This window comes from Mesoplodon mirus (genome assembly GCF_964341445.2).
Source record: "Mesoplodon mirus genome assembly, chromosome: 4".
Lineage (NCBI taxonomy): Eukaryota > Metazoa > Chordata > Mammalia > Artiodactyla > Ziphiidae > Mesoplodon > Mesoplodon mirus.
In genome coordinates, this window is record NC_138979.1 from 58,719,802 (window position 1) to 58,747,474 (window position 27,673).

Genomic DNA, 27,673 nt, shown 5'->3' on the forward strand with positions numbered 1-27,673 from the left:
TCCCACTCAACCTTCTATTCCCAACAGCCAGGGTTCCACCAGGATACTAGACCGAGATCTTTTTGGATGAGGAAACCTCTTGAGGCTCAGAGTGGTGACAGGTCTTAGCCAAAGCCCCAAGTCTGCCTGACTACAGATCTTTGAAATTAAACCCGTGGACAAGGGATGTGATGGACAAGACAGAGGCTTCTGGCAGATCCCAGCCCAGCTGCCCACAGCCATCCCCCTATGTGGAGAATCAGCCAGCTTGGGTGTCTGGAAGCAGTATCCGGTGAACCAGCTTTGCACTGGGCTTCTCTGCTCACCCATGTACTCCTTCTCAGCCTCAGTTTGCCTCATCTGTGAGATGGGAGAGTACACTGAAGCCTGGGGTAATGTGGCATTGACTCACGCTGCAAGAATGCAGAAAGAGCTAGTTCTATATTTGTGGGGAGGCAGTTGCTAAAAAGGGAGAGACTTCAGACCGGTTAGGTCTGTCTCTATAAAAAGAATTAGAATATGTGTCCATGAAGTCATAGGCTTTGGGGCTAGAATCCTGACTCAGCTACTTCCCAGCTGAGCTATAGACCCTAAAACCTTGGTCTTCTTATTTATAAACTGGAAGTAATAAATCCTACCTGAGGGAGGGTGGGAGGGAGACGCAAGAGGGAGGGGATAGGGGGATGTACGTATATGTATAGCTGATTCACTTTGTTATACAGCAGAAACTAACACAACAATGTAAAGCAATTATACTCCAATAAAGATGTTAAAATAAATAAATAAATCCTACCTGGCAGGGTTGTTACGAGAACAATAATCACTCACACCTGTTGAGCACGTGCAGCGGGCCAGGGACTGTTTCTTGTCTTACTGAATGCTTACAGCAACCCTGTGAAACAAAGGCTGCCCCATTTTACAGATGAGGAAACTGAGGCACAGGAAAGTGACGTAACATATCTAAAGTCACTCAGCTGCAAAATGATAAAACCAGAAGAAAATAAGAGGATGTAGGCCAAGAGGTTAGCAGGTTAGTAGTACCTGGCACATAGGAAGCCTCAGTCAGCGAGATGTCCTGGGTCGTCTGCCCCCGCAACCCCCGAATACCCAGACTTGGCAATCTGCAGGCATGGCTGGGGGTGGGAAGAGAGAGCAACAAGGGGAGCTACAGGAGATCAGAGAACCTTCTGGATCATGCATACAGTGCAGACAGGGTGCACAGACGAGGTCCCTGTTCTCAGGAGCTGTGTGGGCCAGTCACAGACAATACAAGGACACAAACTATAAACAAGAAAACATTCCAGTCTGTAAGATTATTTCAGATAGGGATAAGTGCTGTGAAAACAACAACAACTCAGTAATGCAGTAGAGACTTAGGAGGGATATATAAGATCAGATGGTTAAGAAAGATCTCTCTGAAAACTTGGATGGGAAGGAGCCAGTCATGTAAAGACCACAGAGAAAGGTGTCTTAGCCAGAGGGAACAGCATGTGCTAAGGCCCAAGATAGAAAAGAAGGCTGTTGTAGGGGGAGCATCGTGCATGAGCAGGCGAGCAGTGGGAGATGCAGCTGGAGAGATAGGCAGGGCTAGATTACCCAGAACTCTAGAGATCTTATGAAGGAGTTAGGATTTTCACCTAACTGCGGAGGGAAGCCTTTGGAGGATTTCAAGCTCAAGCTTGCCTCTTACTTGAGCTGGCAAAGAAATACACATAATAATAGATCCCTTAGGAAGCCTGAGCCAGGACTCTGACCTTGAGAAGCGAGACACCTTGTTTACACTTGGACAATAGCTTTTTTGCATCTGAGTGTTTGAAATCTATACAGGTACCTTTGCCAACTTACAGATGGGTGGACTCCCTAATGGGAATCTTGACAGGGCCTCTCTCTGTCCAGGGCAGAGTGGGTATAGGTATGAGGAGTGTGGTAGATTATTCTGGCCTAGTGGGTGGAACATATTCTCTGAAAGCAATTGCAGTGCTTTGCGTAAACACGGGAGTGGGCCAGGGCCAGGAGAGCTAACAAGAGGAACCCATTCCCGTGACTGCCCCTGACTTCTGGTGTATCACTGGGTGGCCCCACTTTGAGAGCTATGAGCAAAGCTATCTCTGAGCTAACTATGATTCTGTGCCCCTGGGCCAGGAATAAATCCGAACTTACTGGAAAGATCATCCCAAGGGTGGTTCTTTGGGTTCAACAAAGAAATTCCTAACAGTTTCCTGCTAATAAAAAGAGTATTTATAGATAACCAACTAGATATGGAACTGGATAGGGACCAAGAGACAAAGTCAAAAAATTTAGAATCATTCGTTTTTGTAGATGGATCAACAGTGAAAAGGAACACTAAATGTAAAGAAGGATTAATACAAACAGCTCTTATTAAGAAAAAGATAAACGTCCCATGAAAAAAGTTTGCATAACTCATATAATGAGGTAATTCACAAACAAAGAAATGCAGATGTCCAATGAGCAAATGGAGACATAATCAACCCTTCTAGACATCAAAGATTTGCAAATAAAAACAATAAGATCTTGTTTTCTTCATCTAAAAATAAGCAAATTAAAGATATTACAACATCCTGTGCCATCAGAGGTGCGAGGAATGGTCTTGAGTTGTTGATGGGAATATAAATTAGTGCAGCTTTTTTCAAGGGCATTGAAAAATGCATAAGAAAAGCATTTTTTTTTAGTGCAGTCTCGTTAACCCAACATTTTCACATACCGGAATTTATCCTTATAAAAATATTACAAATGTGTGCAAAGATTCCACTGCGTTGACCATAACCTTTTTAAAGTGTTGGAAATTATGAACCTCTTGTTGATCCAAAAGTAGGGGATTGCTTTATGTACTGTGGTACAGCCATACTATGAAATAAAATACAGCCAATAAAAATGGTGATGTCAAAGAATATTTAATGGCACAGGAAAAAACAAAACTCTCCATCTGGGTATAAAATGGAGCTGATATTCACCAGGTCATAATAGCAGTTATCCCTCATCTGTATTCCCCAACTTTCCTTTTTCTTTTTTTTTTTTTAACTACTTTTTTTTTTTAAGTGAGGAGGGGGCCTCTGAAAAGTCAGGGATTAGAGTTCATACTGGGTACCCAAGAAAGTTCACATATCAGGTTCACTCCTCATTGGCTGTGGACCCACATGTAGGTGAACGTCTCACCCACATGGCTTAGCTCTTCTGTGCCTCAGTTTCTCATGTCAAAATCTGAGATGATAATGCCTGTTCTGCCTGTCTCATGACAAATGGAAACTATGTCTGTATTCGTTTCTACTATTGCATAGCAAATTACCCCCAAACTTGGCTGGGAAGTTCTGGCTCAGGATCTCTCATGAGGTATGCAGTTAAGCTGTCGGCTGGGGCCACAGTCATCTGAAGGCTCAGCTGGGGGAGCTTGTTTCCAAGCTCACTCATGTGGCTGATGGTAGGAGGCCTTACTGCCTCACCACCCAGGCCTCTCCACAGGCTAAGTGTCCTCACTCATGGCAGCTGGCCTCCTCTGACTTGTGATCCAAGAGAGGAAGCTAGCCCAAGGCAGAGACCACAAGCTTTTGTAGCTCTCACTGCATTCTTTAGCATCGCACACAATGACGCTGGTGCAACGTGGGAGGGTACAGTGTGTACACCAGGAGGTGGAGATTGCAGGGGGCCATCCTGGAGGCTGCCTCTCACCACATCCCAGGGTTAAAGGGCTTCACAGGAAGATGTAGTGTTCCAAGGCTGTGGGGGGTGCTGTGCATCAACTCACAAAATTCTGATTATGCCTGACTTTTGGGGGAGCCCTGGAGAGCCTGAGGGGGCGCCCACAGGGATAGTGAACAGGAACGAAAGGCCCCGATTCCACTTGTTCACTGAGTGCAGCTTGGGGAAGACTCACACCAAAAATAATAGTGATTATCCCTGAGGATAGTAGAATAACTGGGTGATTTGGAGTTGGGGTTTGCGTGTGTATGTGTATGCTTTGGGGGTGTTTTCAAGTTGTCTTCTTTGAGTATGGGTAACTTTTGAAATTAAAACAAAAACGTCTTAAGGACAGTGAGTCCATCCGACTCTCAAAAGAAACCATAAATCATACAGTGGCTGAGCTTTGGAAGTGAGAAGAAAAGGCAGCATGAGAACCAGGAAGAATCCTGGTCCAGGATGAGAGGCCTGGGGAGAGGTGGAAAGGGAATGAGAAAAATCGAGGCACTTCCGGATTATGAAGTGGGGACCTGCCACCCTTGAACCTGTCCTCTCCTCTCCCCACCAAATGTCCAGGCGTTATAGGTGGAATGGTGAGAGCCAGGGGTATGAGCTCAGTGACTCTCAAGCAGCCCCCTGCATGGCAGTTGGGTCAGTGCACTTAGTGGAAGGTGTCAGGTGTGGCTGGGGCTGAAGATGAGCTCAGGTGGAAGTGGGTGAGTGTGCAGCAGCCAAGACAACCCAAATCCTAAGGAAAAGGTCTAAGAATAGGTTGTAGCTTGGAGGGTGGTAAAGCAGTGCTATGAGTACTGGAAACCCCCCAAGAATGGGGTGCACACTTCTGCCCTTCAGTGGTCACTGTGAAAGGGATGTCGTTTGGAATGTCAGAATTGGAAGGAGACTTAGATTGATCAGAATCCACCCCATTAAGCAACCTCAGTGTCCATCGACAGGTGAATGGATAAAGAAGATGTGGCACATATATACAATGGAATATTACTCAGCCATAAAAAATGAAATTGAGTTCTTTGTAGTGAGGTGGATGGACCTAGAGTCTGTCATACAGAGTGAAGTAAGTCAGAAAGAGAAAAACAAATACCATATGCTAACACATATATATGGAATCTAGAAGAAAAAAAAAAAGGTCCTGAAGAACCTAGGGGCAGGACAGGAATAAAGATACAGACATAGAGAACGGACTTGAGGACACGGGGAGAGGGAAGGGTAAGCTGGGACGAAGTGAGAGAGCGGCATGGACTTACATATACCACCAAATGTAAAATTGATCGCTAGTGGGAAGCAGTCGCATAGCACAGGGAGACCAGCTCCGTGCTTTGTGACCACCTAGAGGGGTGGGATAGGGAGGGTGGGAGGGAGGAGATATGGGAACATATGTATATGTATAGCTGATTCACTTTGTTATAAGGCAGAAAGTAACACCATTATAAAGCAGTTATACTCCAATAAAGATGTTAAGGGTTTCCCTGGTGACGCAGTGGTTGAGAGTCCGCCTGCTGATGCAGGGGACACGGGTTTGTGCCCCGGTCCGGGAAGATCCCACATGCCGTGGAGCGGCTGGGCCCGTGAGCCATGGCCACTGAGCTTGTGTGTCCGGAGCCTGTGCTCCGCAACGGGAGAGGCCACAACAGTGAGAGGCCCGCGTACCACAAAAAAAAAAAAAAAAAAAAAAAGAATCTGCCCCATTGTCTCATAGGTAAGAAGTAAAAACCCAGAGAAGGAAAGTGTCTTGCCAAAAGTCACACAGCACTGCAGGTGGCCAACTAGGTACAGGACTCCAACTCCCAAGAACTGGCAGATTAAAAAAGTGCTTGACTTTTTCTGTGTGGCCTGCAAGCAAAGCTAGGTGCTCATGGTGAGAGTTACAAGAAGGCAGATTTTCATCTCAATATAAAGAAGAATGTTCTAGTGAGTATATCACAGTAGTAAACTACAGTTGCCTGGAAGCATCCAAGCCAAGGCAGGAGTGTGTCTCAGGAACCAGAGCCTTAGGAAGAGAGAGCTGGCGTGCTAAATTTCCTCTCACCGTCTAGAATTCTGGATGCAGCTGAGAGCAGCGCAGCCACCGCCCTCTGCTGGTGGAATGTCAGTAGCACAGCTTCCCCTGATTGTCCACTATGCCATTCGTCTGGTGCAGGGAGGCTTTCCAGATAGGAAGCAACCATTTGGGGTCTGAGAGCTCCCTGCTGAGGGGACTTCAGGAAGACAGTAGATGTATAGCCCCTGCACATATGTACCAGAAAGGCGGGCAAGGTCGGCAGAATGCCCCACCAGTCTCTGTGACGTGGAGGGGAGCCAGTAAACTGCGCACAAGTAACTGACATGTGCCCTGTGTCTTCTGGGGTGACCTTACTGCCCCCTTCTGGAGCATGGCCTCCAAAACTGACAGGGCTGGGACTGGGGACTGACCTGGGCGTCTGGAAACCTGGGTGTGGCCCTGGGCATAGCATCACCTACTGTTCCCCGGGTGACCTTGAATAAGTGGCCTCGCCTCTCTGGGCCTCACACTGATGGTGAGAAGCTCATGGATAGGGGTGCCTCTGTGAGACACAGCATGAACAACACCAAACTCAGTGGTGCCCAATGACCTCATCAGGCAAGGTCTGAGGTTAAGAGTTCATAAGAATAATAATATGATAATTGACCCAGCCACCTTATTCTTTCTCTTTTTCTCCCCGTCTCCACCATTTCCACTAGTGCCCTCATGCTCTTTCCCCTGAGTTCTGCCTCTAGGAAAGTTCCCAAGGCTCATTCAGAATGTGTTGGCAATGACCAACAACATCTCCCACCACTGTGCCCTGCTCAGTTGTGTCTATATGTTAAGAGCAGCAAGGTGTAGACCCAAAGGAATGAATCCCTAATGGTGGAATTTCAGATCTGAGTCAACTGGAGAATCAGAGTTCTTTTTATAAGGCAGAAAGATCTTACAGTCAAGAAAGAAGAAGGAAATCTTTCCCCCTCCCTTTTGTGCTGGTCAGACCACAAGCTGGAAGAACAGTATTGTTCTCAGCTCCATGAGCCGTACTTTAATTGGGAAATAGAGCAGAAGGTAATCTGAAGAAGGCAGCCATGATGGCGAAAATACTTCTGATCCAGCATGAATTGGAGTGTTTGTATCCCCCTTCAGTCTGCTCTGGAGTTCCCTTTCCAGCGTCTGCTTTTTTGCTTTGCTGTCAGTCCTTTGTGAGGATTTCACAGTAACTGAAGGGAAACAAGCTTGTGTTAATTCCCCTTCCTCAGTGAGTTCAACCTCTGCTTGGGCCTGCAGATCTGTCCCTTCCTCTAGCTTACCTTCCCAGGGAAAGCATAAGCTTCTGAGGGCAGGAACAGCATCTTCTAGACACAGGCAGGGGTGCCTTGGTGTCTGGAAAGAGCTGGGGACTTGGGGGAAGGGTGTGTAATCCTAGATTGTAGTTTCAGCTCTGACACTTTTTTGCTGACTCACCTTGAGCAAGTCAGTTAACCTTTCTGAGCCTCAGTTCTCTCATCTCTAAAATTAGGGGAGTGGTGAGACTCAAGTAAGATGTTAGTAAACATGTTTGTAAACCATAAAACCAAGGTCATCGATAGAATAATACACACACACATATACCCAGCACCTGTTGTCATCTGTAAAATGTCATCTGTAAAATGAAGGTTATAGCAAGTTAATATATGTTTAAAGTGCTTAGAAAACACGAATACATAGCAGGTGTTCAGTAAATGTTAGCCATTATTACATCACCTGGAAAGAATTCACTCACTCATCCAATTTTTACTGAGCCCCTACTATGTGCCAGGCACTGTTGGAAGCAGTGGGGATCCAGCAGAGAACAAAACAGACAAAATTCTGACCTTTGTGGAACCTACATTGTAGTGGAGGAGGCAGACAATTAAGTACATCATAGAGTGTAATAGAAGGTCACTAAGGCTAGGGAGAAAGATAAATTAGGGAAGCTGACAGAGATATGGGAGGATGGAGGGTAGTTACAACTTTAAATAGGGTGGTCAGGGAATTTGATTGGCTCGACACTCGAATTAGATATTCATCCTGGTCCAATCAGCTGAATGTATGTGTGTATTGGGAAGGTGGGGGCGGCGGGCAGATTAGGGAATCTGATTGGCTCAGCTTGAATTAGACGTTCATTCTGATCCAGTCAGCTGTGTGTGTGTGTGTGTGTGTGTGTGTGTGTGTGTGTGTTGGGGATGGTTAACACGACTTCAAGCCTCAGCATCTATGAAGGCCGTAGTGAGGGAGTTGTTATGAGCTGTGTAGATACTCCAAGAGAGGACGCTGAATTCAAGTGGAACCTCTTCTTCCTCGTCCTGGCCCACCTTGGCCTTCAGCTAGCTGAAGATCATTGTCTTCAGTTGTCAGGACTGAGGTGACAGAGGGTGACCACCTGTCCCCTCTCCTCCTCCTGAGCCTTCCTCCTGCTTCCATGGCTGGGTGGCTAGGTCTCCTCTACTGTCACGTCAAGAGCAGATCCTGCTCCTCTGGCTCAGCTGGCCACAGGGTCTCTGCAACTGTATAAAGACGTGAGGCTGGATGGCGCCAGGGCTTCCTCCCCTTCCCAAGCAGAGTTCAGGCTCCATGAAAAGCCCTTGCCTCCTGGGGCCCAGCGAGGCCCAGAGCCTTGGCCAAGGAGACTGATCGTGGCCTTCTGTAACAGACGAGAGCCGCCCTTTGCACCCCAAGTGCCACTGTCCCTTCCTGACTAAGGCTTAACATGCACTCGGCATCCCCAGGAGAGTCGCTCAGCACCCATGCCGCTGCCGCTAGCTCATTCTGCAACACGGGTGGGTTAGCCCCTCACTACCCAATCTGGGGAGACCACCAAGCCAGGCATGGCCTAGCGCTCCACAGTGCGGAGTGTGGCCTCTGGAGGACCAGGAAGCCCCAATTTCTACACCGATGGGAGCCCTCTCTGCCGCTTCCCCACACAGAGCCCCCAGGAGGTGGCCATGGGGCCACCAGGCAACCTGAGTGTGCCAGGGATCGGCAGGTGGGGCAGCCAGGGCCAGGCTCAGAGGAGCGGCCCACACCGTCTCCCATGGGGAGCCTCCAGACACACAGGCACTACGCACCCCACCCCCGGCCTTCATGGCTGTGTCCCCTAGTGCCCAACACAGGCCAAGCCTCACGTCCCATTTATGTTTTGAGAATTAGAGTAGCCCCAGGTCACTGGAAACATAATGGATCTGGCTAGAGGCCAGGTGGCAGGCATACCAGGGGATGTATTCCCCTCCCTGCCCCCCCGACAGCCCATCTCGGCTTGACAGTAGGAGCTAATCCCTGCCCTGGCCCTCCAGGTGAGTGAGGGAGGGTGTGGGCCTTCCTGGAAATGTCACCTGCTTCCCACTCATGCATTCATTCAATAAATATTTATCAGTAGAGTTACTATGTGCCTGACACTGTGCTAGGTGTTGGGGATACAGCAGTTAAGAAAATCACATATTGTCATGGAGCTGGCCTTCGGAGGAGGGATTTCTTCTCTAGGTGGCCAGTGCCAAACCCAGGAAGGGTCCTTGTCTGTATCTGATGAGCATATGGGTGGAGGTTCAACTTATAACCATAGACCATCAGAGCTGGAAGGCCCCTGATATTTCAGTTCTGTTCACCAGCCACTTCTGGGCATGTGTGCAGGGGCTGTGCTAGGTCTGGGGTGTGAAGATGGGTTACACACATGCCCACCCTTGGAGAGCTCACCGTCGGGTAGGGAGACAGAGCCGTGAGACACTGAGCACAGGGCAGGGGAGGGTGTGCTCCTGGGGGCAGTTGCTGTGCGGAACACAGGGGTGGAGGGGGCACTCAAACCCTCATTTTGCAGATGATAATGATAGCTTATATTGATTGAATGCTTATTTGATGCCAGGCGCTGTACCCAGTGAGCTTATGTTTATTGTGTCACGAGGAAACTGAAGCCCAGGAGGAAGGAACTTGCTCAGTCACTCATCAGTGAGAGCAGAGCTGAAACTGGACCCTGGAGCTTCAGAGCCTGAAGTGCTGCAATAGGTTCCTTCTCCCACCAGCCCCAGCTCCAGCCCCTGAGGATCACCAGCCTCTGCAGATTCAGCAGGGAGAGGGCTTGGGAGAGGAAGGGGCATCTAAGGACTGGGCTGCTCACTTGCTATTTAAAGGGCATTTTCAAGGCCATTGAGGTCCCAGGGCCATTGCCTTGGAGGTGGTACAGCTCCTTCTCTGGCCTCTTAGATGTCCCTGATGGAGCAAGGCTGAGGGTCTGAGCCAGAGGGCCCCTGCTCTGCCCATGCATTTCACAGCTTCCATGGGGCAGTGGCAGCCCAGGGCTGAGTCTGCGTGGCGTCTAAGCAAGGAAGACGGTGGGTGTTGGGCCTCGACAGAGTCTGCATGCTCTTGATGGATGGTGGGTTCGCTCAGCCGACAATCCCAAAGAGGTAAGGCAGAGGAGTGGCCCAGCTCGGGAGAATGTGGATGACACCCTGTGACCACTCCCACTGCTGACAAAAGTAGCATCTGTGCAACTGGCAGCATGTGTTTGAGGAATCATTTGATCTTGAATATAAACTTGACATTGTATTTGTGGCCAGAAGGCATAAGAAGCATGTCTTATACTTCTTAGGTTTCACTTGTATCCCACACTGTGCTGAGAACCCTCCGTGATTATCTCATTTAAGATGAAGGTACTGATAATCTCTTGGGAAAGACAAACAACAACCGTGAAACAAAGCAAACAACACAAGGCAGTGCTAGATGAAGAAGCAGGGCAGCATCATGGCTAAGCCCAGAGCACCACAGAAGGCTGCACACTGTGTGAATGGGACCCCCTTGAATTGTGCAGTGTACAACCCATGCAACTGTACAGGGGACCTGATTAGGTCCACAGTTTACAGCATCATTAATTCACTCAAGAAAAATTTACTGAGAGCCTGCCATCAGTCAGGCATGATTCCAGACGCTGGGGTTACAGCAGAGAACTAGACCAAGCACCACACCTCATGTAGCTTACATTCTAATTCAAAAGTCACACGGACTGAAGCTTGAATCCTGGCCTTGCACTGTGTTAATTAATTTCACTGAGCTTCAGTTTCTTCATCTGTAAAATGGACACAATGATATGTACTTCATACAGTTATCATGGTAAATAATTGAAGTAACACTTGGTTTCAGGCCTGACATGTAGAAGACCCCCAGTGAATGACTGCCAGTATTATCACAAATGGTGGGTTATGGGGAGAAAGGCTTGTGAAAGCAAAGGAAAAGGGAAATCACAAGATGTGGAGAAGTCAGATGAGACATCTTAGCAGGAGCAGGAGTCAGGGTGCCTCTGGAAAGATGATTAAGGTTTGCAGAGGCCCAGGTCCTTCCAAGGATGGGTGTCGTGAGGAAGGTGGTGAGGCTCTCATGGGACAGTTTGGGGACCATGTTTTCCCAATCCCAAGGGTTAGGAAATACATGATCTGGCAAAGAAGTTCTGTGTTTCTTCTAGATGTGAGAAGCAGTCTGAGAAAAAAAACCGTGGTCATCAAAATATTGGGATTTAGGGAGATTTCAGTATTTTATAAGGACCTGAGACACAGCATTTAAAATTGAGAAGTATGACCCCAATAGAGTTGAGCAAACTGGCTGCAAAGGTTGGGGGAGGGTGGGGAACAGGACGTGTGGGTCCCTCAAAGGCCAAGCAGACGAGCTGGATCTGATGAGGTAGGGATAAGGGTGCCAACCCAGTCAAGATCCCTGACTAGCCACAGAAGTCGCCCCTGGCCTTTCTGAGCAGAAGGGGGTTTGGGGCCTTCACAGATTCAAGGAGCTGGGGGCAGTGGAGAATTGGACTTGGAACACAGGTGAGCGCCAAGTCAGCTCCTGGGGGCCCAGGGGAAGTTAAGTCAGTCCTTGGCCATCCCGGGTGGAAGGTCTGATTGGCCAAGCCAGGCTACGTGTCCCTCCTTGGCCAGCAGAGGACCCCGGGTAGGAGGAGCCCCATTTCAGCTCTCGCGATGGGAGGTAAGGCACTGCATCCCATCAATACAGCACACAGTGGGAGAGTCCCCCCAAATCAGGAAGGGGGCTTGGATACCCAACTGCCAAAATTCCTACAAATGGTTCCAACCGTGGAAGGTTCTGGAGGAGTTGCATAATGCAAGTGATCATTATAGAGCACCGAAGTCACACTGGGGTTTGGGAAGAGGCAAGCGTGGAGGAGAGCAGTTGGGACAGTGCTGAAGTGCCTCCGCGGGGTGTGAGCATGGTGGGCCTGGAGGAGAAGGGGCAAATGTGTAGGCATTTGTGAGGATTAATTTATCAGAGACCTCTGGGAATCAACTCTGAATGCGGAGAGGTACCGCGATCTCAGAGGCTTAGCAAACAGCTGTCAGAGCTCTAGGGGGTCATGTGGCCCTAGGCAAACATTCAGACTTCATCTCATTTCCCACTCTGATCACCAAGGATGGCAGGGCTCAGGAGGGATGCAGTGGCAGTGAGCTATTAGCAATGCCTGCTGTAGAGCCTGAAGCCTGAGGGGTGGCAAGTGTACCCTGTGTTTGTTCTCACTAGCCCTCCAGAATGTCTCCACTTTGCAGAGGGAGAAACTGAGACACAGAGACTTGTCACAGGCCACCCAGCCAGTGAGCAGCAGAGCTGAGATGAGCCCAGGGCCCCTGACTCCCGGGCTGCTGACCTGCCCGCTGGGAACAGAGCTTTAGTGATGTTCCCAGAACCCCAGGTGGGCTGGCCGAGAATAATGGCCCCAAATGAGTTTCCTTTCATTCTGCTGGAGAAGTAAGTATGTGAGGAGGTTGCCGGAAGGGCTTCAGGCGGGAGGGTCCACCTTTCTCTCCTTTTCCCTGGGCCAGGTGGCAAATGGAAAGAGGGATTTTTATCCTCTTGACTCTGCGGCAGGGGAGAAGGGCAGGGCTGGTGTTGACAGCCTGGAGGTGGTGCGAGCACTCTTTCGCTTTTGCTTCTCTGCCACAGCCAGAAATCTGCTTTTCTACCCATTGTAAAAGAAAAACTATGGCTTCCCCCACAATTTTCATAGATGCTGCTATGTATTTTTTGCCAATTCTTTCACACTTCCAACAGCTATGGATTCTGGCTCACTCCCCTCCTTCCCCACTGTGGGACACTGGGACATGATGGGGTGACTTGGGTGTGAGGGACTCTCCTTCTCTCTGTGGTCCCCAGCCCCATTATACTTAGGCCCATGGGGTAGAGTCCAGACTCCTTCATGAGACCAGCAAGTTCCTGAACCCTCTGATCTGGGCCTTTCTCTGTGGCCTTTCTCTCTACTTATTTGGCTTTCCCAGATATTCCTCAGCCTTTGCAGGGGCTGGTCCTTCTGGGTCCTAAGCATTCCCCACGCCGTCCCTGGCTGTGTGCTATCAATCCTTCGGGCCTTCCACACCTCCTCTGGGAAGGCTTTCTGGATTTCAGAGCCTCAAGTACTTGCCCCTCTCCTGTGCTCTGGCATTTCCCCCACCAAAGCACAGCCCACCCTGCACTTTGTCCAGCTCTTTGTCTGCTCTTTGTCTGTCTCCCCTGTGAGCAGCCAGGGCTAGAAATCCACACCCCCAGGACACCCCATCAAAAACCACCCCCCATGCAGATTCATCAGGCACACTGAGTTTGGAATTTTCTTATTTTCTTCATGTGTTTTAGCACAGAGTTTTATAGGAAGGGGCCAGTAATCAGGAAACCACAGGGGCCAGCATGAGCTCTGAGGTCCCAGGCAGGCCTCTCCCCAGCACGCGCACGCGTGCGCACACACACACGCATGCATCCACTGTTCCTCAACTTCTTCCTATCCCAGCCTCAAGGAGTCTGTTATCTCTTCTGCTGAGCTCTGCAACAGGACACTGCCCAGGACCAAGGACAAAGGTGGCCCCATCACACTTCTTCCTGGAGCCTGGGAAAACCGAGTTCATCTTCAAGTGCTCAGATACCAGGAGAAACAGAATTCCTTACATCTCTTCCCCAAACAAACTCCCCTGCCCCTGGGGACCCACTCCCACACTCTTCCCCAGTACATACGCACGCACACACGCATGCACACACGCACATACACACTAGGGATTTCGACTGGAAAAACCAGCAAACCCTTTCCAGCTTGAAAAACACAAAGATAAAAGACTGGGGGGAAAAATCAAAACAGGAAGTCATGAAGTTGGGAGGCTTCCTGAGGTCTCGCCGTGAACTTCTGTCTGACTGGGTGACTGACTTCAGAGCATCACAACCTTTGTTGCACATGCTGCCATTTGACTGTGAACCTACCCCGAAGCTCAGCCCTAGATCTAGAATTTCTCAAGGTCAGAAGAGCAGGATCCAGAATTATCTCCCGGCATGAGGAAGATAGAGGGATGTGTCTGTTCCCTGGATGATATTTTCCGGGTGACGAAAATGGACGTGCACAAGAAGGGAAGGGAGTCTGGTCTCAGGGAACAGCGTGAGTAGAGACCCAGAGGTAGGAAACAGGGTGACAGTCATTCACCCAGCTTGAGTTCTTGCTATGAGCTGGCACTGAAGGATGCTCTGAAGATGCCTGTCTCCGTGGTGCTCACAGCCTGGTGGCAGGGATGAACCAGGAACCAAAGGTCATCTAGGTGGCGGGAGCATTGGAGGCTAGGGGTGTGTGTATAGTCACGTGTGTGTCGTGCAGTGGGGTGGGCTGTTACGTCAAAGTGGGGTCAGGCTGGGACCACAGTAGCTCTGATGTCTCATAAGGAGTTTGGCTTTTAAAGTTGAGATAGTTGGGAGCCATTGAAAGTTTCAGAGTGGAATAGTTATTGCAGCAGAGCTGTATGCTAGAAGAATTAGGCAACAGTACGTAAGATGGATTGGAGAGAATTGCAGAGGGCAGACACTAGAGGCAAGGGGACAAATCAGTGGACCCACTTCAGAAATCCTGCAAGACAGTCCTGGGAGCTCAAGCATGAATAAAGCCCTCTACCCAAAATAGATCTCCTAGAGGACTGCCCAGGAGTCTGAAAACCCAGGAGAGCCCACTTCTGGGCCAAATGGCTATCTCTAAAGGCTCCTGTAAACATGCACATAGATGACCCACAAGGAGAAATGGACTGACCCATTACCCCCCCAGTGTCCTCCTTAGAAGGCTCCCATTTATGATATACATTATTTCAGATTAACGGGCTGAAGACAGCAGGCCACTAAAGTGTGGGACATGAGCCCAGTAAGTTCTGATTGGGATGGAGGGAGGGAAGGAGTGCAGTCAGAGGCCTGGGCAGAAGTGGCGTGGAGAGAAGCTTGTATGGAGGGGGGCTGTGTATAAATGTGTGAGCGTGCGTGCCTGTGTGTGCAGCTGTGTTGGGGACCGTCGCTGGCAGATTGGGCACACCCTGGGGTGACAGCAACCCGCACCTTGGACGAAGGACACCCAGTATTTAGGAGCATGAAACACCCCTCTCACCCCTGCTGAGAAGGCCACAGTGGTACTCAGAGTTCTGAAGCTGCACAAACTCGTTCTAATGTCACTGCGACGTGGGGTGACCGGAAACTCAAGTCTCCTCGAGTCACCCCTTCCCTGGGCAGTAATAATTAGATAATGCATGTGTAAGGGCTTTGTGAAGTGTCAAGGGCTGTGAGCTGGAGGGTGAGGCCTCCTTCACACCCTGGAGGCTTGGACACAGGGGGCCTGACTTTGCCCAGAGCTTTGGAGAGAAGGACTACAGTGCCCATTGTATAATAACTCTCATTTAATGTCAACTTCCATCCAGAGGAGAGAAGACAGCAGGCAGCCTACCTGGATGGTGTGGGATGCGTGGGGCAGCACGTGGAAGAGGGAGTGTGATGACGGAGGCAGAGGGGTGGGGATCCCCAAACGTCTGTCACGCGGAAGCTTGGGGTGCCACCATCAGCTCACCCATCTCCTGTGTCTGGGTTATCCAGTGCCCTGGGGCTTCCTTTAAATTGTACAACACCTGACGTGACCATTTATCTTCCTATTTGCTTTATCTGGGCCTGCATTAAACACGCAATACTGTTTTTTGATTTCTCACCCCACCCCCTGCACCTACATCGAGTAACACTGACAGTCTCCGCCCCTGTCCTAGAATGAATGAGTGCAGGTGCTTCCCTGAGGCCCCAGCAGAATATGGAGCCTTTAGGGTAGTGGTTCCCAAACTTCACTGCCCAATGGAATCACTTGGAAATCTTAAAAAAAAAAAAAAATACTGATGCCTGGCTGCCTACTCCCAGACACTGTGATTAAATTGATATGGGGTACCCATCGGGGCACTGGGGTTTTTAAAACTTCCCAGGTGATTCTAAAACAAAAGCAAAGTTTGAGAACCACTAGGGGGACGAGGGAGACGGAGTGGGGGAAGTGAGAGTCTTCAGGAGCAAGTATAACGGTCTTCACAGCTGAGTTGCCTGCCAGCCCCTTCTGAGAACCTTATGAGAAATTCTGAGGCCCTACTTCTGATGTATGACTTTCCCCCCTAATTTATCAAGTCTCTCACATTCTGAAATAGGAGGGCAGCATAGCCAGACAACAGCCAGTGCAAACTGCAACTCCTCCCAGCCCAGCTGCATCACCTTTGGCAAATCATGGCCCAGAGCTTGGTTTTCTCATCCATAAAATGGATTGTTACAGGAGGGTTGTAAGGATTTACTAAAACTTTAAAAAATTTTTTATTTTATATTGGAGCATAGTTGATTAACACTGTTGTGTTAGTTTCAGGTGACAACAAAGTGATTCAGTTATACATATACACGTATCTATTCTTTTTCAAATTATTTTCCCATTTAGGTTATTACAGTATATTGAGCAGAGTTCCCTGTGCTATACAGTAGGTCCTTGCTGGATTTAATAAAACTTTGTTTCAGACTTAAATACAATGATGTATACAAATTGCTGAGCACAAGGCACTTTTGAAGCACTTGTCAAATGGTCCTTTATCACCATCGTCTTTTTTGTTATCATTAGTATTTCCATCCCGTGACTTGACGTGCATCCCTAACTTCTGTCCTGGTACGCCAGAAGCAAGGCCCTCCAGTTGCAGGTGTGCCTGGCTTCATACAGTAAAAAGGGCAGCCACGAAGAAGCAGAGAGGGCATTAGCCCAGAGTCTAGGAATCTGGGAAGCCCGGAGAGGCTAAGGGCCATGTTCAAGGTCATTCAGCTGGTGAGGTGAATTGGGACTAGGCCTAGAAACCCTACCTCTTGCTCAGTCTGTTCTTTCTGCCTCACTAAGCTGATACCCCAGGTAAGAAAACATTTTGCTTCTGTGTACAGAATTCAGCTTTGCAGCCATGGGAAATTCTAGGAAGCTGAAGCTGTAGTACAGGTTGTTTTGAAAATATCTCATCCTCAGTCACTTCACTGGGTTCAGATAAAGCCTGGACTGAGGCCCAGGGCACGCGCCGTTCCCCTGGCAGCCTGCTGGGTGAGCCATACCTACCAACCCGCCAGGGCAGGGCCTGGCCTGCCCTGCCCACACGCACGCCACACACACGCACTCTAAAACCTATTTTCAATTAGTTATATAATTTTACTCAGTTTCAGGGATCTTATTTTCCCCTAAACTATCTGCATCGTAATAAGGGAGTAAAGAAGCCTATATAAGCAGATACATCTGTGTTCCACAGAAGCTTCTGGAACATAGATCTGGTCAACCCCAGTCTGCATCTCATTTCTGTTTGACCTGTTTGACCAAAACCAGAGAGGAATAGTTTTCAATCAAAACTGTGGTGATCACCTCCCACCTGGGGTACCAAAAACAAAAACAAAATAAAAAACTATGGTGAGTGTGTATGTGTGTGTTTTAAATAACATCTATATCTTTAATAGAAATTGTAAATGTTCATTGGGGAAGAATTAGAAACCACATATCCAACTAGCCAGAGATTGCAACTCTTAATTTTTTTATTATTGTTATTATTTTTTTATTTGGTTGCACCAGGTGTTAGTTGTGGCAGGCAGGCTCCCCAGTTGTGGCATGCGAACTCCCAGTTGTGGCATGCATGCAGGACCCAGTTCCCCGACCAGGAATCAAATCTGGGCCCCCTGCATTGGGAGCACAGAGTCTCAACAACTGCGCCACCAGGGAAGTCCTGCCACTATTAAATTTTGATGTATTTTTCTTTTAATAGCTAAGGATCATTTTGCATATATAACTTGATTCTGACTATTTCACTTACCATTAGAGCTTGAGCAATTCCCATGTCATTAAATATTTTTTGAAAATATGATTTAAATTACCTCATAATATTCCATTATATTGGTATTCTATAATTCGTTTTGGCAATGCCCCATTGTTGAGCATTTATTATTGTTCCCTATTATAAATAACGTGGCACTGAGTGTCTTAGTATGCTTTCCTGTTGACTGGGATAAATTCCCAAAGTGGAGTTATTGCTCAAAGGCTATGAACCTTTTAAAAGTCTTTGAGACCCTGTCAAATGGATCTGCGGGAAAGTTGCCATGCTTCGCACTCCCCTGCACCCTGTTGAGAGGCCATGTCCCAGCATTCCCCAACTCTGTCTTTGGCAGCTCAGCTGTGTTTGACATGCGGCCTGATCCCCAGCACTGGGCTCCTCCTTGAGAAGACTTGGGGTACATAACAACTGCCATCCAACATTTGACATTGAAAGTCTGTCCCAGTGAAGGGGGATTGGATTTGTCCTGTGAGGCCTCCAGGATAAGGCCCATCCTAACAGCATTAAGATCTCCCTAATGATTATAGATGCTGTGTAACAGGCATCCCGACCCCACCCCATGCAGCAAGGTCTGTGCCCCAGCTCTGTTGAGACTCAAGCTCTCTTTGAGGTTCAAACACCAGCTGGGAGGTTAGACCCCAGGACCCCTGAGAAGCCTCCCACTGGGACAATTCTGTGAGCTGACCATCTCAACAGTGATTCTAAAGTTATAAAACAGTGCAAAACCTTGACTCCGCTCCTGAGAAGCTCTTTACACATCTGTTTTCTCAGATGTAAGGTGGGGTTGTTATGAGGATTAAATTTGATGATATCTGTAAATCAATATAAATTTGACTGTATTAATATATTAATAATAGCTATTAGTGTTGGCTTGAGCCCAAGTATGAGAAGGCAGTATTGGGTAGCAGTTAAGAACCAGATTCGGATTTGGTCTCTAGTCACACCCCTATCTGGAAAGTAGAACAGAAAACAGAAGCATTTGGAGGGTCTGAGGAGAGGATTGTTCACATTTATTTAAATTCAGAAACAAAAAATTTCAGAACAAGCTTCCTTTAGAACACCTATACATGCACTTTATTGGTTTGTTCTTTAATTTTCATGTCTATCAGAGTAATAACTGTGCAGAGTTCATGAAGTCTAATAGTCCTGCAAGGCCTATAGCACTACAAGGGAGGGCTGGTTTACACCAGGTCATAAGAGCTCACTGTTAAATTTTTAGGAGTTTTGCAAGCCAGTTTTTAAACACGACCATTATTAAAAATTAAATTACGCAACTTTCAATTAAATGAATGATGTTAAAAACAGAGGTACTAATGTTAAAAACTTATTCCTTACTAACTATCTGGTGTGCTACTGTGAGTCTCTTTTAACTCTACTTTTGGTGAGATCACCTTGGTAGCTTGAAGTTAGGCACAGTGGGCATTTGCCACTGAAATTGGCAAATGTTCCAAACCATGGCCTTTTTTTCCCTGGAAAACCAGTTGTTAACCATTTACCAGCACACCAGGGCCTGTACCCTCGATCCCTATCCTACTTTGCTACGCCCCTCGTTTCCCACTCCCTAAAGGTAGCTGCTTCCAATGTTTTGAGCTGTTTCTTTTTGTACTTCTCCTCGTATTTCTTAGTTACATGCTTTCACGGCTATGTCTGGTTTTTTAAATCTTAGACATTGTCTGTTGACTTCCTATTATGGAAGATGAGGATCTGGCTGTCTACCAGCTCTGTCTCCCCTCGTAACTGTACACACACACATTTTTCCTACCTCTGCCTTCCCAGTATATTATAGCACAACTCGTGTTTAAATAAATATTCAGGATTTACATTATTACCATGATGTAAACATTGTACACAAGTCATTATCACTATGATTGTATTAGCTTTCTTACACAGCTCTTTTCCTGGAGTTAATAACTGCATTTTAAAAGTTGCATGGTTTCTCTATAAAACTGTGGCTTTCATACTTTTCTTCTTAGCAATGAAACTTGTCTTTCAAACAAAATTTTGGGAATTTCTTGGCAGTCCAGTTGTTAGGACTCAGCACTGTCACTGCCATGGGCCCAGGTTCAATCCCTGGTCAGGAAACTAAGATCCCACAAAGCTGCATGGCACAGCGAAAAGAAATTTTTTTTGATATGAACTCTATAAAATGGGAAAATCAAAGCTGCCAGCTTGAAAGGAGGTCCCTCCCCTTGAGGATGCTGCATATAGAAGAGCAGGTTGTGCACTGCACATGACCATGACCAACAGTATGATTCAGTCATGAAAATCATCATTACACACCCCTTTGGGGGAAGGCATTCACAGAGGTCCACCTGTAAGGATACATTACGTCGGAATCATCCGCTACTAATTCCCTTCCTGATGCAGGGCCCTGACCTCTCCCCATTCTGAATCCATTCCAGTGATGTGGCTTCACCTGTCCCTCCAGGACATCACCTGCAGGCTGCTGACCAGAAGCTGCTGCTAGCTGATGGCCACCTGTTAACTGATTCAGATCTGCCTGGTTGCCAAAAGCTTAATGCAGATAGCTTTACTCGGGCCACTCAGGGCAGCCTTTGGGACCAGATATAAAGAGAGGAGGCTCTGTCAGAGAGCAAGTGAGCTGTGGAAGCAGACAATGCAGGGCCCGTCTGCCTGTGGACGTCAGAGCTGGAGAGAGGGGAGCTGGCTAGCAATAAGCAGTAGGATTCAGCTCAGCTTTGAGGGCCATACCTGTGTGGGAATCCTAGCTTTGCTTTTAGCTGGGTAACCTTGGACAAGTGGCTTAACCTTTCTGGGCCTTAATTTTCTCATGCGTAATTCCCAGGGTTTTGTGAGAGTTACAGAAGCTGCTGTGTAACCCTAATAAATCCCAGGGCCACATGTGGCTTGGTCTCTGCTCAAGAGTCTCAACTAAAGAAACATAGTCCAACAGCCTAAAAGTCATTGAAAAAGATATTCCAATTCGAATTGCATCCCTCATGGAATGTCAAAGGGGATCCCATCCTTAACTGAGAGCAATACACCCCCAATCCTTTTCCTCCATCCTCTGATTTCCCCCAGTGTACAGTGTCAGTGAAGTTCTTCTAAGTACAACCTCCAAGGCCTTTTGCCTCTCTCTTTCTCTGCCTCATTCCTCACCCTCCATACCACTGCCATTCTCTAGTTTGTTTTTTTTTTTTCCTCTACGCACCTTGCCATTGTGGTATCACAAAAAGTCAAATGATGTGGAGATGAGCTGATAGACATACAGGCAAGAAGTGTCTGGGGAAGAGGTTATGGCAGAATGCACACTCTGAAAGAACTCTTGCCCATCACACTGGTGAAGTAGTGATATAAGGCACGTGTAGCAGGGGCTTGGCAAAAACTGGTTGTCTTCCTCCTTATTCACTTGAAGAACCTAAAGGACGGTGAGGTTTGACCTGCCTCAGGTGCCTCTGACCACCTAACCACTGTTAGCAGATGGGCAGTGACTGGAAAAACCCTCCCTATTTCCTCCACACCCCACAAAGCTAATATTAAAAAGACCTGGGAATGGAGACACAGCCTCTGCCTGCAATTTCCCCTCCCTTCCCTGCCGCCTTTATAGACAACTAAGCATGGAACTACCCCTTACCCCCACACCCTTTGTTCCATCTTTTGTGGACTTCATCCCCCCTGCAGGATGTCTTTCAAGTCATGTACTGAGCACCCACTGTGTGCCAGGCTTGTAAGGAGCTGGAGATTCAGAGACAAGGAAGCCTGTCCTCAGTTGCTCATAGATAGAAACAGACTGCAATTCTGCATGATGGTGCCTATAATAGAGGGAAGCACAGGATGCCCTGAGCTCACAGAGGAGTTCTTAATCCATTGAGGGATCAGGGGAAACTTCCTGGAGGAAGTGTCTTCTAACCTGTAGGATAATAACTAGTATCGTATATTGAGCATTCACTGTGATGACAACCTCCACACTAAGTACTTTGCTAAGCACATTAGCTCATTTAATCTTCACGATACTAATGAGGAACCTCTCTCATGACAGCTGCACTCTCAAGCTTTCCAGCTGATTTTGTATCCATGTGTCTGAAAATAAAGTTGCTGAAGCCTTAAAAAGAAAGAAAGAAAGAAAAAGAAATGAGGAAACTGAGGCTCATTGACTTTCCAAAGGCCACCAGGCTAAAAAGTGGCAGAGCTGTGATTCAAACACAGGCCTGTGTGGCTCCAAAGACTATGCTTTCAGCCACAGGGCACTGGGTACAGGTGTTTTAAGATGCACACTGAACAAGCATGCCACGTCTGGGAATGGCACCGCTCACATCCCAGGCAGGATAACATATGAGAGTGTATGGGTGGACCCTGAGATTCAGGCCTCTCCGCTCATTCCCGGAGCAGCAGGAAAGAGCCTCCTCTTGATCCAAACCTGGCTGTGTCATCCGCCCTCAGAGGCAGCGGGGAGTACAGGCACATGGCCCAGTAACTGCCAGGGCTGCTGCCCACCAGGCTTTGGTCATTCAGGTGGATAGGTACACCTTACCTTTAAACATTTTTACTTGAGGAAGGGGCACCTTTCTCTGAGTTGCACACAGGTGTTGTGTGGACACGTATGGCCCCACCCACCACCCTGCTGTGGGACCCTCCCCACGACCATTCGGTGTTGGGAGATTGCAGCCACAGAGCAATATGGCTCAGCTGGATGCAGGGACCCAAAGACATTAGTGGGCCCTCAAGGACCTTCTGGTCCAGTATAGAAGCCCAGGATAAAGGCTCTTCTTTCAAGTCACCCCAGGGTCATCAAACTAATTCCCTTCTCTCTCTCTCCCCTCTGCAGACGGGCAGAATTGAACCCAACTACCCCAAGGTCTGTGGTCACCAGGGCAACGTGCTGGACATCAAGTGGAACCCCTTCATCGACAACATCATTGCCTCGTGCTCGGAGGACACGTCGGTGAGCAGGAGGGGTGCTCCCTGGGGAGGGTGGGTGCATGGGGGCACCTCCCTGCCTCTTCTTGGAGACCTTCCTCCCTAAATTCCCTCCTTCTCCCTTCTTTGCCCTTCGTCTTGCTCTCTTGGTCATCCCTCCAGCTAGCCCCAGGATGGGGAATTAGGAAGAGGACAGAGGGAGCGAATCCATGGACTATTTGTGCCTTTAGCATGATTTCATTTGGAGGTGTTGACTTTGTAGGTGAGAATCAGAAAAAAAAGATTAAGTGTGTGATTTGGCACTCATCTGTAGTCTCAAAAGGAGAAGGATAGGAAGAGGAATATGGACAAGGAGGAAAGGGGAAAAGGGAAGAAATGGATGAGCCATGAGGAAAAGAGGCCCTGGTCTTGAAGGCTGGGCAAGTGTACCATCTAGTTTTGTCCTCTGTGAGCCACGGTTTTAGGGAAGGACACTGGGCTAAGAATTGTCATGACTTATCCAAGGACCCAAAATGGTGGCCCAGGATTTGAACACCATGTGTTCCACCACTTAATGGGGAGAGAGAAGAAATAGGAGAAGGGAAATGAAGAGGAGGGAACAGAGGGGAGATGGAGGGAAAGGGAAGAGGGAACAGGTAGGAAGGATGAAATAGAGGGAAGAAAGGCGGCAGAGAGTTTGAAGAGGGGAGTTGAAGAATCCAGGAAGAGTAAAATGTGAAGCCGCTGTCTGGCCACCCTTTCCCCAGGCTCTGCTGACTTTCATACGTGGAGGTAGAGTCAGGTGTTGGCAGCAGGCTCCGTGTTTCTGGAGAGGGGCCCCATGCCTTTCCTTAGTTGCCCTTAAGCAATGTCAACACCCCAGCCTGGAACCAAGAGGGGATTTCAGAGCCTCAGCTGAGCTGGTGAGGAGGGGCTGCTCCAGCCCCTGGTGTTCCCGGGTGAAGGAAGATCAGGCCTCAAGCATCTCTCTAGTGCCCACTGGCATAGCCTGGGTGCAGGTCGTAGACTCCCAGGATATTGGAACTAGAAGGAACTTTGGAGCTCATGTCTCCTGTCTTTCCAGACCAGCCTGAGAGCTCCTGAGAGTAGAGGCCATGGCCTTTTTGGTTCTGAATCCCAAGCATCCAGCACAGAGCCTAGTACATGGTAAATACATAGTAGGTATTCAATGGAATGGATACGTGGATGGATGGATGGATGGATGGAGAGATGGATGGAGAGATAGATGGAGAGATGGCTAGATGAGTGACTAGATGAATGGATTTTTGGATGGGTGATTACATTGATGGATAGAAGACTGAATGGATGGATAATGGATAGATAGTTGAATGGAAGGAGGAAGGATGATTGGATGAATAGATGACTGGATGAAGTGAATGGATAGATGGATAGAATGGAAAGATAAATGAATGCATGAGAGAATGAATATAGCTCAACTAATGAATGAGATTCACAGTAAATAGTCTCCATTGGTTAATAAATTAGGGGGTATGGAGGAGGTCAGCTGGCACAGTACCTAATAAAAGGGAGTGGTGGGTAGGGGCTAAAAGAATGGGCTTGACCAACTCCTGAAGGTCAAAGCCCTGAGTCAACCCAAGAGAATTCCTAAGAGCAGTATCACCAAGGGCAGGGCCCATGTGAGCAGGGAGGGCAAGAACTTGTGATGGGCACGATCCATCAGGTTTGGCTACTTTCTTCAACAGACAGAGACAGTGACCAGGGGTCAGAGAACCGACAGGCCAGAGGATGAGCACAGGCTGATGGAGCCCAGGACAAGTGAGGAAACCCAGAGGGCAACGAGGACACTGGTTTCTTCCTGGGCTGAGAAGGAGGCAGCTGGAGTTGGTGGGGGCTAGAGAGCTCAGTGGTCAGTGGTCAGTATAGGTTAGAGAGGGCACTTGGAGGTGCTGTCCATTGTTCTCTTCTGGGTGCAGGGAGTCCAAGGAGTGTCAGCGACCACAGCCCGCTCCGTCCCTGCTTGTGCTGAAGTGTTGATCCACTGTCACTGGTCATTGAAGAGCAAACACCCCTGAAACTCAGGGCTGCCTTACACTGATTTTTCCAGCCACTCTGGGCTGGACACTCCATACGCCATTAGCCCTCATTGCCACCCTGTGCGACAGGCATTGCCACCCCAAGCTGAGGGCTGGGGTCAGGTCACAGAACTAAAGAGTAGGGGACTGCTGGCCCCAGAGCCCACGCTCTTCCTGATCTATGAAGTCTTGTGATGACACGAATCCACAGAGTCCATGTTGGAAGCCTCAGGCCCCTCCTGGTGTCTCGTATTTCACCGGGGAGCCAGCTGGGAAGGAGAAGGGCAGTGTCCATCTGGGTGTGGGGGGACAGGTTAGGCTGGGCTCTCAGAGTTGCTGGCTGTCCTGGCTCCACATCAGGTCTGAACTTCCTGAATCAGGGTGAGGGTGGGAGGGGTCACTCGCCCTGATGGCCCTGCCGGGTTCTAGCTCAACACCTTATTTCACCTGAGTCAGGTGCCACGTCCTCCAGGACCCAAACTAATAAACCAGACGCCCATGCTGTGTGCTCAAGAAAAGCATAGGGCCCAGCCCTGACCACACGAGCCAAGCGGCTCTCTTCAGCTTCACACACACTGGACCACAGTGTGCCTGCCTAGGATGCTGGCTTCAATGACAGCTTGACTGTGGACTCTGCTGGACCTGAGATTGAATCTCAGCTTCACCATTTACTAGCTGGGTGACCAAGGGCATGTTATGTACCCTCTCTGAGCCTCAGTGTTGCTCCTCTTTTTATAGCAATAATACTGGTACGTCCCTTAGGCAGTTGCTATGAGGATGCAAGGAGGTCTGTACCTAGCACTATGCCTGCAGGTCTCAGGATGCAGAGTGAAGTCGTTGCATCCACAGAAGGTCAAACGGGGCTATGTGCACAGAGAGGACAGAGGAATTACTTTTTGCCGAGGTACAGGCAGGGTAGAGGGGGTTAGAGGGCTGAATAGACCCTGGAGAAGCAGGACTTTGACAGCAGAGAAAATGTTCTAGGAGGCCCAGGAAAGGACATAGGCAAAGGCCTGGAGGGAGTATGTCTTAGTCTACTTGGGCTGCTATAACAAAGTACCACAGACTGAGTGGCTTTTAAACAACAGAAATGTATTGCTTGTGGTTCTGGAGGCTTGAAGTCTGAGATCAGTGTACACCATGGTCAGGTAAGGGCTCTCTTCTCATTGTGTCCTCATATAGTGGAAGGGGTGGAGCTCTGTGGGGTCTCTTTTATAAGGTCACTAATCCCATTAATGAGGGCCCCACCCTCATGACCTATTGCCCACCCCCAAAGGCCCCACCTCCTAATACCATCAGCTTTGGGGGTTAGGATTTCAACATATGAATTTGGGGGCAAGACAAACATTCAGACCATAGCAGAGTTCATATGGTGTGCTTGGAAGACAGGGTCATCTGGTGCGGCTGGGGTCCTGGGGTGGTGACCAGGGAGGGGAGTGGGCAGGAGGGGCGGCTGCAAAGGGAGGTTGGGAGCAGAGAGAGAAGGCTTGGGACACCAGGGTGAGCAGCTGAACTTTGAAGTGAGACTTGTGCTTCTCAAGCCATCCGAACATGAGCCAGTACACCATGTATGCAGTGTGGAGACACTGCACGCTCTGGGGGTCAGGGAAGGGGCTGGGGGGTGGTCACAGGGGCTTTGTGGAGGAAGTGGAGCCCAGGCAACCTGGGCAAATGCTGGAATATGGCTCAGCAGAGAGAAGGGGAGCACCCAAGAGAAGGGTATGGCTTGGGTACATGTCAGGGTGTAAAGAGAAAGGACACCGGGCTTAGGGGCACAGGGAGAGAGAGGATGGCCCGGAGCCACTGATCCAGAGAGAAGGGGATAACGTCATAGATCAGCGAGGAACTAAGCTCTTGCTCTGGCTGCCAGTCCAGCTGCCCAGAAGCAGCTGCTCACAACCCTCGCTTTGCCCCTCAGGTCTCCGCCCCTCCCCAGCCGCAGGGCCAAGGATCTTGGCATTGGAGTCAGCACCCCCCTGACACCCCGGGGCTGGAACCATGCCCCTCCTGGAGAAGGGCACACAGGGCCCAGGGGAAGCCCCTGCCCAAGGTCACACAGGGAGTCACATCCCAGACAGGGCTGGAACCCAGGTCTTCTAACTCCCAGCCAGCACCCTGAGCACCTACCCACAGCCCTAGTTTTAAGTGAGGAAACTGAGGCTCAGAGTCTGGAAGGGCTGACAGTTCAGATCCATCCAACACTCAGTGTTTCGATCTCAGCGTACTCTCTGTGCAAATCCTGTGTGGAGCACCAAGAGCACATGGAGCCGGGCATCCTCACACAGGTCCTGGGAGGGGGGCTGTAAAGGCAGAGGACCAGCAGCCCCCAAGGTTGGCGAGAAGGCCAGTCAGCGCTGCCAGGACCCCTCTGACTGACCTTCCCGCCTCTGCCAAAGCCCCCTCCACGGGCAGGCCTCCCTCGAGCCTCTCCAGACCACATGGTCAACTTACTGCACATCAGACATGACACCCAGAACCAAGGTTAAGAGGTCAGTCAGCACACCTACTCTGTGCCAAGCACTGTGATACACAACAGGGCTAGGGAGGGAGTCAGACCCAAGGGGCCCATAGAGATGCCGTTTGCAGCACGCCAGGCCCACGTATCCCGGCAGGCCCTGCACACCCGCTGCCACCCCTCCCCCGCCCTCTACTTGTCTCACAACATTCAGAGGACACTGAAGGGATCTAGCCAGCCTCCACCCCCTTCCAGCTCCTTTTCCATATCCCCATCCCTTGAAAAATCTCCAGTGATGTCCATCCCCCATGTCCCTCAGGATCAGCCTCCCCTCCCGCCAACCTCCCCTCCCCGACAGCGTGAGGAGGTCCTCAGGAGTCTAACCCCATCCTTCCAGGGAGCCAACGGAACATACCCAAGCCCTTTCCCAAGGGGCTCCCATCCTGAGGGAGAGATGGGGGCTGTAACTCTCCCTGGCATCTGGCAG

The 27,673-nt window shown here is 49.2% G+C and overlaps 1 protein-coding gene across 1 annotated transcript in view; it reads left to right on the forward strand.

Annotated features, from left to right (window-relative positions):
- CORO2B (coronin 2B) overlaps positions 1–27,673 on the forward strand; it is a 139,660-nt gene that overhangs the window by 90,108 nt on the left and 21,879 nt on the right. The window contains exon 3 of the mRNA XM_082617734.1: positions 22,607–22,723. Coding sequence (XP_082473860.1) covers positions 22,607–22,723 — 117 coding nt within the window. The remainder of the gene's footprint in view (positions 1–22,606; positions 22,724–27,673) is intronic.